Source organism: Sphaeramia orbicularis, chromosome 9, assembly GCF_902148855.1.
Source record: "Sphaeramia orbicularis chromosome 9, fSphaOr1.1, whole genome shotgun sequence".
NCBI classification, from domain to species: Eukaryota; Metazoa; Chordata; class Actinopteri; order Kurtiformes; family Apogonidae; genus Sphaeramia; species Sphaeramia orbicularis.
In genome coordinates, this window is record NC_043965.1 from 17,043,020 (window position 1) to 17,055,031 (window position 12,012).

The 12,012-nt window shown below is 35.6% G+C and overlaps 1 protein-coding gene across 1 annotated transcript in view; it reads right to left on the minus strand.

Annotated features, from left to right (window-relative positions):
- The window catches only part of ksr2 (kinase suppressor of ras 2), a 178,289-nt gene that overhangs the window by 43,693 nt on the left and 122,584 nt on the right, over positions 1 to 12,012 (minus strand). Inside the window, exons 8-13 of the mRNA XM_030144487.1 lie at positions 10,047 to 10,116; positions 8,688 to 8,771; positions 8,333 to 8,418; positions 7,610 to 7,630; positions 7,208 to 7,317; positions 840 to 1,008 (exon numbers count right to left, since the gene is read on the minus strand). Of these exons, the coding sequence (XP_030000347.1) occupies positions 840 to 1,008; positions 7,208 to 7,317; positions 7,610 to 7,630; positions 8,333 to 8,418; positions 8,688 to 8,771; positions 10,047 to 10,116 (540 nt within the window). The remainder of the gene's footprint in view (positions 1 to 839; positions 1,009 to 7,207; positions 7,318 to 7,609; positions 7,631 to 8,332; positions 8,419 to 8,687; positions 8,772 to 10,046; positions 10,117 to 12,012) is intronic.

Consider the following 12,012-nt stretch of genomic DNA (forward strand, 5'->3'; position numbering starts at 1 on the left):
CCCCCCTGGCTCCGCCCCCCCCCCAAAAAAAAAAATCCCACCGACAAATCTCACCGTGCACGCGCGCGCTCACGTACACAAAGTGGCCTAAACAGTTTGTTATCTGTCCTAAAATAAATTATTTGGTTAATTTTTTGTTGTCAAATTTGTGGAATTTTTTTGGTATTTTTATGCAGAATGTGAACTGACAGAACTGTGATTTGATTTTTGTTGTTTGTTCAAAACTACCTGTCAGGGAAAAGTGCAATACTCATGTTTAAAATACATTTAGTAATATTAATAATTTATTTAATTTTCTATTTGATTTGTAGCAGCAGAATTATATTCCTGTTTTTCTATATTCAAATTTTTCAAAAAATTGGGGGAAAATTTTTCAAAAATTCATAAATGTATTAAAGACATTTTGACGGGCTTTCTTTCTTCCCGTACCGAACCAAAAAAAAAAACTGAACCGTGGCTTTCAAAGCCAAAAACGTACCGAACCGAAAATTTTGTGTACCGTCACAGGCCTAATATAAGCTGTTTAATACCTGTTGATCCACCAATCCTATCATTACATGTAAATAATTGGTGTAAAATGCAGTTTGTCATCTTTTCACGGTCATCAGATATGACCCATTTGGACATTCAGAGGCTCTGTAGTTACCGTGGAAACACCGTCATCTTCTACAACATTGATTCACCAGTAAAAAATTTAAAGTATCATAAATGTCAAAGCAATACTTAAATTTAGTCGGTAGTTTCATTCAACCACTGGTTATTTCTCAGGGACTTCTTACTCTCTGTGAGTGTGCTGACCCGGCAATAAATTTTAATTTCTGAGTATTTAGTGGAATTACCTGTCAAGTTGAACTGTTTCTGTTGCCGTGCTGACTGTGGGGATGGGTGCAGTGGCGAGGGGGGCGTGGCACTGCTGGGAAGGGGGGGAGCTGGGGATGAAGGGGTGGAGGAGGTGGTGGATGATGGATTACTGCTGGAGTCTGGCTGGTATGGGACCGGGATGTGATCCTGAGAAAAGATAGAAAGGAAAAAAAGTTCATGATTATTCAGGCTGGTTATATAGAACCGTCTACAATAGAGCCACAGTTTATTGTCAGCGTCTTTGTGAATTGTACCCAAAGTTTCTAGATTGATTTTCTACCTTCCAGGCACCACTTGGCTCCTGTTAATTTCACAGAAATATGAAAATCAACATGCAGAGTTCTGACACATGCCTGACAGAGGCAATCCATCACAATGAGCAATATGCTGTCTTTGTTTTTTGTTACTTCTGCCAGGGAGGTAAATGTAATTGCCTGCATCTGTTTGTTGGTTTGTCTGTGTGACTGTCAGCAGGATTACACATAAAAACAACAGTGCTGAATTTCCTGAAACTCGATTGAAGTGAAGGGCCCGGGCCAAGGATGAGACCTGGAGCATTCAAAAGTAACCAGACATGAAAAAAATATACAGGGTGGGGAAGCAAAATGTACAATATTTTGAGGCAGGGATTGAAAGACAGTGTATGACCAATTAGTTTATTGAAAGTCATGAGAATTTATTTGCCACAAGAAAATTTACATCATAGAAAATGTTTTTATTCTATGTGTCCTCCTTCTTTCTCAATAACTGCCTTCACACGCTTCCTGAAACTTGTGCAAGTGTTCCTCAAATATTCGGGTGACAACTTCTCCCATTCTTCTTTAATAGTATCTTCCAGACTTTCTCGTAATAGTTTTGCTCATAGTCATTCTCTTCTTTACATTATAAACAGTCTTTATGGACACTCCAACTATTTTTGAAATCTCCTTTGGTGTGACGAATGCATTCAGCAAATCACACACTCTTTAACGTTTGCTTTCCTTATTACTCATATGGGCAAAAGTTTCAGGAAAGGTATGGATAATAGTGTTAGGTATGATTATGACATCAGTATATGTTTGGTTTCAAAACAAGTGACGTAGTGCCTGCTGAGAAAAAACAACTAAATGTTCATTGTAAATTTTGCTTCCCCACCCTGTATTTAATCTTATACATTCTGTCAACACAACAATATTTTTGCACACTTGTATATTTCTTTTAATTATCATATTGACAATATATTGTCTAATACATATACAAATTGTTTTACCCTTTAACCCCTGATGTGTCTGTGGTGAGCATTATGAATATATAATTTATTTTAAAAATAATATTCATAAAAATTCAACCATTTGCTCAATAGAAAAAATTTTAAAATGTGCTGATAGAATAGACCTTGTTCATTCCATAGACATCTGAACATGCTCACAAAAAAACAAACTTTTTTTTTATGTGTTCCGTGTGTTTTTTGGTTTTTACTGTTGTTTCCAGTGATGTGGCAATTTTCCTTTTTTTTTTTTTTTTTTTTTTTTTAAACTGAGTTTTGACTGTAACTGCTTTTTGGATTTCAACCAGGTGCCAAAAATCAGCTGGACTCATTTTAAGAAAAAGAGCCTCAAAACAAAAACTACTGGGCCAAAATTAAACACTTAATGTTTTTCAGTGTGTTCCAGTTCACAGCTCAGGTTCAACATCCTAAATCTCTTACTGATGTACATTCTAAGTGCCTTATTCAGTAAAAAAAAAACAAAAAACTGTCAAACTTCAATTCCTCTCTGTCTTTTTCTGTTATTCCACCCTGTTTTGACCCTAAAACACACCATAAATCAAAACCACTCAAGAAAAGGAACACAAGGATTATGTATTAGATATACAAAAAATGGATGTTGAGAACACTATTACTTACATTTTCTGTCAATTATTATTTTATTTACTTTCATTGCTGTTTCAAATTTCAGAGGCGGTCTTGGAGGGGGTTCTGGGGGTTTATGTTCAAGTGAGACCCACACAATATGAGCAATTCAGGTCAGAAAATATATGTAATGTGTCAAAACCTTAATAAAGATATGTGTTTAAAAATAAAAAAGAAAACCAACACATACCCACACCAGCTTTTATGACACTTCTAGATACAAATTCACAGGAGTCTATTTCCTGAAATAATGTCTCAGGGGTTAAAGGGTTAATAGTTTTTTAATATGCATATTAGATAGATAGATAGATAGATAGATAGATAGATAGATAGATAGATAGATAGATAGATAGATAGATAGATAGATAGATAGATAGATAGATAGATAGATAGATAGATAGATAGATAGATAGATAGATAGATAGATAGATAGATAGACTGTAAATTTGGGATTAATAAAGTATTCTGATTCTGATCATATAATTTGATATTACAGTTGTTACCCAGTTGAATCATTAAGTATTTATAGCGTTCTCCTGGACAGTGTCAGTGGTTCAACTCCATTTTCGTTTTAGCTCAAAACCAGTTCACTCATTAGGTCTGAGTGAACAAAGTTTGCCTAAATGTAAACATCATGGATTTTATGACAATTTTATGACCTGGCAGCAAATAATTAAGTCCCTGATGTCGGAACATTATCAAATTCCCTCTCGAGACTGCAAAAGAATAACGTCTACCACAGCAATGCGATGATAGCACATCTGACCAAAATGAAAAAACAAAAAAAAAAAACAAAGGTAGTAAACTTTTCACTTTGACTGATTATTTGCCTCAAGCAAGTTTCAAGTCTCTGCAAGTTGATTTTCACAGTCCATTGAGATAAATGGAGATCAATGAGTGCCTCGAAGGTATAAAATCAATCTGAGCATTTTGACTATGTTCTGGAAAATGGTCTGTAATGATGTAAAGTTTAGGCAGTTTGTAATGAATTAACTGAAATCAGGGCGTAAATATTGATATAGATTGTTTCGTTTCTTTCCAGTAGCATGTTAATACAACAGCAGGGGGGAAAAAAAGGTGACTAAAGATGATACAATGTGGTTAAAGAACATCACTTAATGAATATCATATACACATTTTAGGTGTTTATATTGGTATTGACCTGTTTTGTTTATTTATTTATTTTCTTTCTTCATTTAACGGTACCAGAATGCACTGTTTTGACTGTCTTTATGTGTGTCTTGTTTGTGTTGGCTTTTTTTTTTTCCTTGGGTTCTGTTTGTTTATCATGTCCGGTGTCAATCTCTGTATCATAAATACGGTACTTGAAATTAGAAATGTTATACTTGTTAAATGATAAGTTCACTAAATGTTGAAAATTTCTATAAATCAAGTTAAAAAAAAAAAGAAAAAAGAAAGAATATCATATATACCTCAGGTTCAGAGTTGAGGCATATAGTTAAACACACATTTTGGCTTCCAGCTGTGACCAGTATTGTTATCCTTTAACCCTTTATCAAGTGACTATTTTTGGTAATTTCTACATATATTATAGACAGCAACAGTTACAATGAGGCAACAATCTCAGGTCCAATGTGGTCTTCAGGGTCTGTAAGGTCCACCTCTGCATGAACAGTGAGTGTACCTGCTTTGTTAGGTACCATGAAGTAATGGTACTAATGTAAGGAATGATGTTCAAAGGGATAATGTGGATGTGGACAGGTGCTTGGATCAGCAATTACGTTGTTGTAATGTTTTAAAATACATATTCCTTTCACCTTACATGTGTTTTTCTTGTATGTATTTTTTATATATGGGTGCTTCTATGAAACTGGTACGTAAAACAGGACATGGGGGCTAAAAATTCCAACCAGATGTAGACTAATGTTATGACGCAACTTTGGAAGCACTTTGGGTCTATTTTAAAAATAAATATTTACTGAGGTAAAAGCAAAACGATTTTTCAGATAAAACACATTTTTATATTATTTTTATATAATGTTTATACACAAATCTGTTTGTAACACGGTAAAAAAGGACACAAAAATTATGTGCCACTATTTTTTGGAATATTTCTTTATTCTCTCACAGGTACATTTTGGGAATTAAAGTAAATATGCAAGGCAGAGTGTTTCACAAAAATGACCGCTGTTGCAAAATCACTTGTGATTTATTTGTGTTTAACTGAAGCAGGTTCTGCATGTAACACGAGTGGACACAATGGGTTACACACAAAACCTGGAATGAGACTGAGATTCATGAAAAACCTACATGTCTGGATTGAAAAAACACTAGGATCCTCAAATTTAACACAATGTCTTTATTTATAGCGGTATATAAGACCATTTACAGCCATGTTTTCCAGATCAAATGCACTGACACCTAGGTAGCTTTTCATGTCCCGATTTTGCTCCTATTTTTAGCCCAGATAGTTTATTAAAAATTCATTAATTTTGGGATGGCTCAGAGCAAGAGTATAATTTTTTTTGCATTTATTTGAGGTCATCATTAGGTATATCCTGGGGGGAAAAATGTCTAAATTGCCAGGTACCAAAATGAACCCAGTTTCAAAGAATCACCCATTTACTTCTTGGATTTTTTTTTTTTTTTTTTTTTGCCACTTATGGATAAGAAACCAAACATGGAAACTTCGTTAACCTTGATTTTCAACATAACAATAAAACATTTGAAAGTTAAAGTAAAAAGTCTTATTATGTCCTCCAATAACACACGAAGGTTGAAATTTTGAATTTCAGTGTATTTTATGAGTGTCCTATAAAGGGTTAAGTTTAGCACAACTATGTGATGACCTCTAATTACTTCAAGCATGATTTGCAAATCTTATTAACCCATATTTTGTTCACAACAGAACAAAGAAAACACATTAAATGCTTTACAAGTGAAAATTACCATTAAAAGAAAAAAAAAAAAATTGACAGCAGCAATAGATTTCCACAGAGTTGGGACAGGGACAAAAGGATAGAAAAGTAAATGGTACTAAAAAGAAACAGCAGGAGGGTTAATGAACAACCAGATCAATAATCAGTAATATGATGTTTAAAAGGAGCATCTTGGAGAAATAGAGTCTCAGAAGTAAAGATGGAAAGAGGTCCATTAACCTGCAAAAAAAGGAATCTGAACAATTTTAGATTCATTTGTTATATTAGTATAATTTGTGGTACTGTATTTTTTTTTTCTTACCATTGTTGGTATGTAACTATTATAATGTAAGTTGACAGTTAACTGTTTCCTGTGGTAACACTACCAGGAATGTACTTTGTTTCTATTTTTCACACACATTTCAGTTATATAATGTTAATACTGTCAAATGAATTTATTCTAATTTGGTATAAGCCTATTTTGTTAATTGTTCTGGCTCAAAGTCTAAGGACAGGGGTGAGTATTTAAAACGCTATTATGTTAAATTGTTTAATGAGAATGATAAGCTTTTCTTCTTCCTACTCCTTTTCGAGTGAAGATGAATGATTTTGGAATTTTGAATTTGCATGTATTCTGTAAATGCTTGAAATAAACAAATAAAATGAAAAAAAAAAAAGAAATGAATTAATCTTCCTCACTGTAACTGAACTGCAACTGAACATCTCATTTTTACTGTGTTTTATGGACTTGAGTGAGTCATCTTAAATAATCTGTATATTTAACATGGTAAACGTAATTTTATTATGTCTTTGGGATCCTGCTACTTCAGAGGTTTTCTATTATTATATTATTTGTGACCTTGGCCTCATTCATATCTGAAATCTTATTTTTTAACCCATGACCATGTAATGAGTGAGGATCAGCGTTCTAATGTCTTTGATGTCATACCCTGTGTTTATCTTATGGTTTTATTATTCCACTGGCATACATTTTCTTACTGTCGTCATTCTGGTTGTCATCTGATATCATGTGAAATAATCTGCTGAGTCACAGTTTCAAACACTTTTGTACGTGTAAACACAAGAGGGTGTAATAAAAAAAAAAAACTCAATCAGAGTTCGAAGTTGCTGATACCACAATTTAATGTTATGGGAACATGAAGGGGCATAAAATATCAAACACCAAACTTTATCAAGGTCATAGGCACATGCTATTATTTATTATTTACTAGTATCTACAAAGGAAAGAACAGTTTGTACTTGTGGTAACATTACATCTACGCACTTTGTGAGGGTAAGTACACTGTCACCACCATGGGAATCTTTCTTTTTTGGAACTGAGCTGAAATTATTAAATGTGCTGGTAGCAAAAACAAAAACAAAAAAAAATGAATGTATGCACGATTCCATCTGTGTGAAACATCAGTGAAGATGTTTGTGTAGAGTTTCATGATCCCTTGGGAAAAGACATGATGATTCATAATCATTTTCCAGCCCCCGAAAAATACAAGAAATGTGATATGTAGGACAAGTTACACACAAATTGTGTAATACATGGTATATTTTAGACACTTACCTTGTTGATTTTGTTGGTTTTGGGGAGCGTCTGACTGATGTGCAGGTCTGTGTACCTGAGCGGATTGTTGATGTCACATGGCACTGATTCGGTTCGTACCAAGCGAGCTACTATCGGGGGGAGAAAAAAGCAACAATGGAGAAACAATGGAGTACTGCAGAAAATGAAACAATACCTGCTTAATGGGTGCAAGAAAATTAGTGAAAACTCTTTATCAGGTCCTGCTTCTAATGTGAAAAATGAACAAAACTGCCCTTGCGCTAACACTATTCATTTGTTATCGTCTGTCGGCACTTTGTATAAAAAGAAGAAAAAAGTTTCCTTAAGCAAACTATGTCATTAAGAAACTGTCACTTTCATTAGCTAAAGCAGGGTAGATGAAGTCTAATTAGTGTTCTTTACCTTGAGTTGTTCCTTGGTGATCTTATTGGATGGAAAAAGAAGAGGAGAGGAAGCAGAGAAAAGGACAAAAGGATCTCAATTCTGATAGCAGATAATGGGGTTTTTCAATGCTGTCTGTGTCAGTGCAAACACTGCATGATGCAATTACATTTGTCAAACTTAAGTGGTTTAATTAATCTGCAGATAACCTTCCATCTGCCTAAACCAAGAGCTCTTTTACTTTTTTTAGACGAGGCTTTGAGTGAAACTAAACGAGCCTCTTGTCTTTCCAAAGACACATTAGAATTATGAATAATAAAGATAGGAGAATATAGCTGGGTTTAAAATCTACTTAGCATGCAAATCATCGAGACACATAATGTAATCAAACACCCAGTAAGCCCTAATTACTAATAGCATTAATAATATTGCGACAATTAAAATTAATCCCTTACACTTGTTACTGAAAAAAGTAATCCAATTAAAGTTAATGCATTAATTAGTTGATGCATGTAAAACACCAACAGTGACGATATGTATCTATACATTACTCCACTTGTGCTGCAGGGGGTTTCTATGAATAGGCCTGACAATCAAATAATAATAGTAAGTTATTTGTCCTCGACAGATTCAAAAATGAAAAAATAAGCAACAATGGGTGGTTTTAGAGCAGAGGCACAGCTGGAAAATTGTAGTGCTATAGCTGAATGTTCCTAGAAGGGAAATGTAAGCATCAAAACATACCTTTTAAAGATTCTCGACCGCCTCGCTGTATGATCAGTAAATGGCAAGGTGGGGCTTCTTTGGTGCATTTGTTGTGGCACTTCAGCCTGAGTGCATCAAATGAAGGGGGGATTTGATTAGTATTCAGTTTATTTTATATACACAGTCATTAAACCTGTGAAAGAACACAACCAGGGAAATCAGACAAGAAAAACAGCTAATTGATGCAAGTGAGGTGAAAACAAAAGGCCACATAAACATGTGGAACCTAGAAAAAGCAATTAATAATGAATGAGAAACAAAACTCAGCTCCGTATAGCATTATGTTAAAACACTGATGTGTAGGATTTAGAGGTAATTGACAGCTGATACCTACTTGCAGTTTTTACATTTGAGTCCAAACAACATTCCCTTTCCACATACTATGCATGTCTGCGACATCCAGTACTTTGTGGAAAACCTGCATCCAGAAAGAAAAAAAAAAAAAAAAACACAAAGAAGAAAGTGAGATGAGGATATAAAAATGTGAACACCCTTCTCTGTTTACTGCACCACCTATATGAAATATATGAGCTGTAGATTACTGAGAGGAGAAGGCTTGCTTCTGACCTTTTGCCTCGCTCATTGTTTTCTCATTTTGACAGACAGCTTTTGCAAGAGCAGGTCTCGTATTCACTGCGTAACCTTTCCACAACGATAACAGACACCTGAAGGCGCTGCTTCTGCAAAAGTGTTTACCCTCCTAATCTCTCTCACCCGCTGATTTAATTTGGGGCCCTTTTTATTTTCATCTTTTAGTAATGTTGTGCAAATGAACATTTTACACCGGTGGCGTACAGCGTGGGACGGAGGCCATGGGGTTTACATCAATACGACAGTTGGTCCAGGTGATGGGAGCTCTGAGGCCTGTGCCAATTCCAGCACTTCTCAAACAAACAAATCCACAACGTAACAACCAATTCACTTCACTGACTACCTGAGCGGCTCCGGCATGTGTGTGATTATTGGCTGTATTTACTGATGTGATGCCTGGGTGCAGGCAGTGTGGCTGGCTGGCTAATGGGAGGTGACTAATGTAGCTTGACAGAGCCCAAATCTATTTATTGGGCTCCTCCTTTGTCTCATTTAAGAGGAGCTGCACCAACTCAATCCAAGTCCTATCTGAATTTTTGCATTACCCTCCACAGTCATATATAAAAGACGATGGTCCACTTATGTGCTTGAAGAAACATTTGTTGTGCGTAGTAGAAGCCCTGAAGCCACAGAGTTGCACTGTCTAGTACTAATGCACTTGCACAATGATGTCAGGGGCACATACATGAAATGCGCAAAATGGTACATCAAGCACAATGCTGCATGCTTCAGTTCAAACCATCCTTAATCCTCAAATAACAGCTCTATAAATTACATTTTGACTCACTTTGGCTGCGTATGGTGAGGCTTAGAGCTTCCCTTTTCAACTCACTGACTTTCAGCAGGCAAAACACCCACGCACTGGAGGTTGCTGAGATCCCGCAACTAATACGGCATTGTTTGACTTTTTAGATCACTTGCATTTTGAGTCAAGCAGGGTGAGGGAGGGAAAAAAGAGAGGCAAAGAGAAAGAGACAAAGGGAGCGGAGTCGAAGTTACGCAACTGTTTTAATTGGCCTGGAGTTTGATCAGTGATTTAGGAAACCACGCAATGTTGCAAATCTCACAACACACTCACCCACACACCTTCTTTTCAGCCTACCTGTGTTTTATCGAGTTTCCCAGATCTCTTCGGGGAATCTGTGGGGACCAGCGAGGCACTGAGAGAGTGTCTACAAGACAGAGATGGGAGAGAGATTTCATTCAGTTTAAGTCAATTTTAATACCAACAACAGAGTGTCTTTTACATTTAAAACAATCATTTAAAACAATCCCTGAATGTTTTGAAAAACTACATCAATCAGCTGTTTGTGAATCATGCTCATGATTAAGTATGACTCAGTAGTCGCTTTTCCATTGGACATCTGTGCAAAACTTTACCAATATTTACTAAATGTCAAAAAACAGAAGTGTGTAATGTCGGTTTTTCCATTAAATCACAAATGCGATGATTTCTTTATTTGTTATCGACAAACGTAAATATGGTGTTGATTTACAGATATATTCATTATTATTATATATTATCCCTCTATCTCGTACTAAATTTAAAAAATGATTGGGTTTCCTGGTGTGTCCACACATACCACGACATGTTTCTTCTTCTTCTTCGCTTGTTGTAATGTACGTCAACATCTTTTTTTTTTTATTCAACTGACTAGTTGCAACAAAAGCCTTTCCATTGCAGTTTTGCGTGATATACCATTTGCAGGGTGCAGGCAGTGTGGCTGGCTGAAAAACCACCTCTTGCCATCGCAAAAACTTTTAATCGAAAAATGAGATTTTTGGCGAAATTGTCATTTTTCCATTAGGTAAATTTTTATGAGCAAGTTATATTTGCGCAATTTGAGGGTCAGTGGAAAAGCAACTACTGTCAGCTCATCTCTCCATAGGAGCTAATGTACTAGCGAAAGGATGTACGTAAAGATGGATAGGCAGACAGGTAGATAGAGAGGTAGAGAAAATCATGTTTCAAAACTCAAATTCTATTGGTAAACAAGTGAAAAAGTAGTCAGCGCTGACTGATGCCCGTGCCTAGTCTGGGATTCATTTACAATTTTAATTCAACCATTCATTCATTTTCTGAACCCGCTTTATCCTCACTAGGGTCACGGGGGTCGCTGGAGAGCTATCCCAGCTACATATGGGTGATAGCAGGGTACACCCTGGACATGTCACCAGTTCATCACAGGACTGAACATACAGAGACAAACAATCACTCTCACATTCACACCTATGGGCAATTTAGATTAACCAATTAACCTATCAGTGCATGTCTTTGGATGGTGAGAGGAAGCCAGAGAACTCGAGGAGAACCTACGCAGACACAGGGAGAACATGCAAACTCCACACAGAAAGGTCCCACCCCCATCAGATTCAGAAAACTTTATTCATCCCATACGGACAATTCATTTGCAGCTTACCACAGACATCTGCCCAAAGTGCAATGTGACAAACATAAACAAATCAGTGCACAAATACAAGATCACTGGAAGCAACTACGAATAAACACATTTAAACGATCAACAATAAATAACCAATAAATACCAATGCAGACTAAAAGATCCTATTGGATCTGCTAACATAAAAAAAAAAACCTCATATAAAATGACTAAAATGGCTGCTGTCAGAGTTTAAAAGCATGATAGCTGAAGGAATAAAAGATTTTGAATATTTGTTGTTTCTCCTCATTAACTGGTGTTGGAATTGAACCCAGGACCTTCTTTGCAATTTTAAATAAAAGATAATTGTATATTTGATTAAACTAAATGACTGTCATTTTTGGGTAGTTCAGTCTTTTTCGACAGACATACAGACAGATAGACAGATAGACAGATAGATAGATAGATAGATAGATAGATAGATAGATAGATAGATAGATAGATAGATAGATAGATAGATAGATAGATAGATAGATAGATAGATAGATAGATAGATAGATAGATAGATAGATAGATAGATAGATAGATAGATACTTTATTAATCCCAAAGGAAATTCAAGTATTCAGCAGTTTTACATACAGCACAAGAAGACAAAAAACAGACAGACCAAAACACAACACAACAGTGGG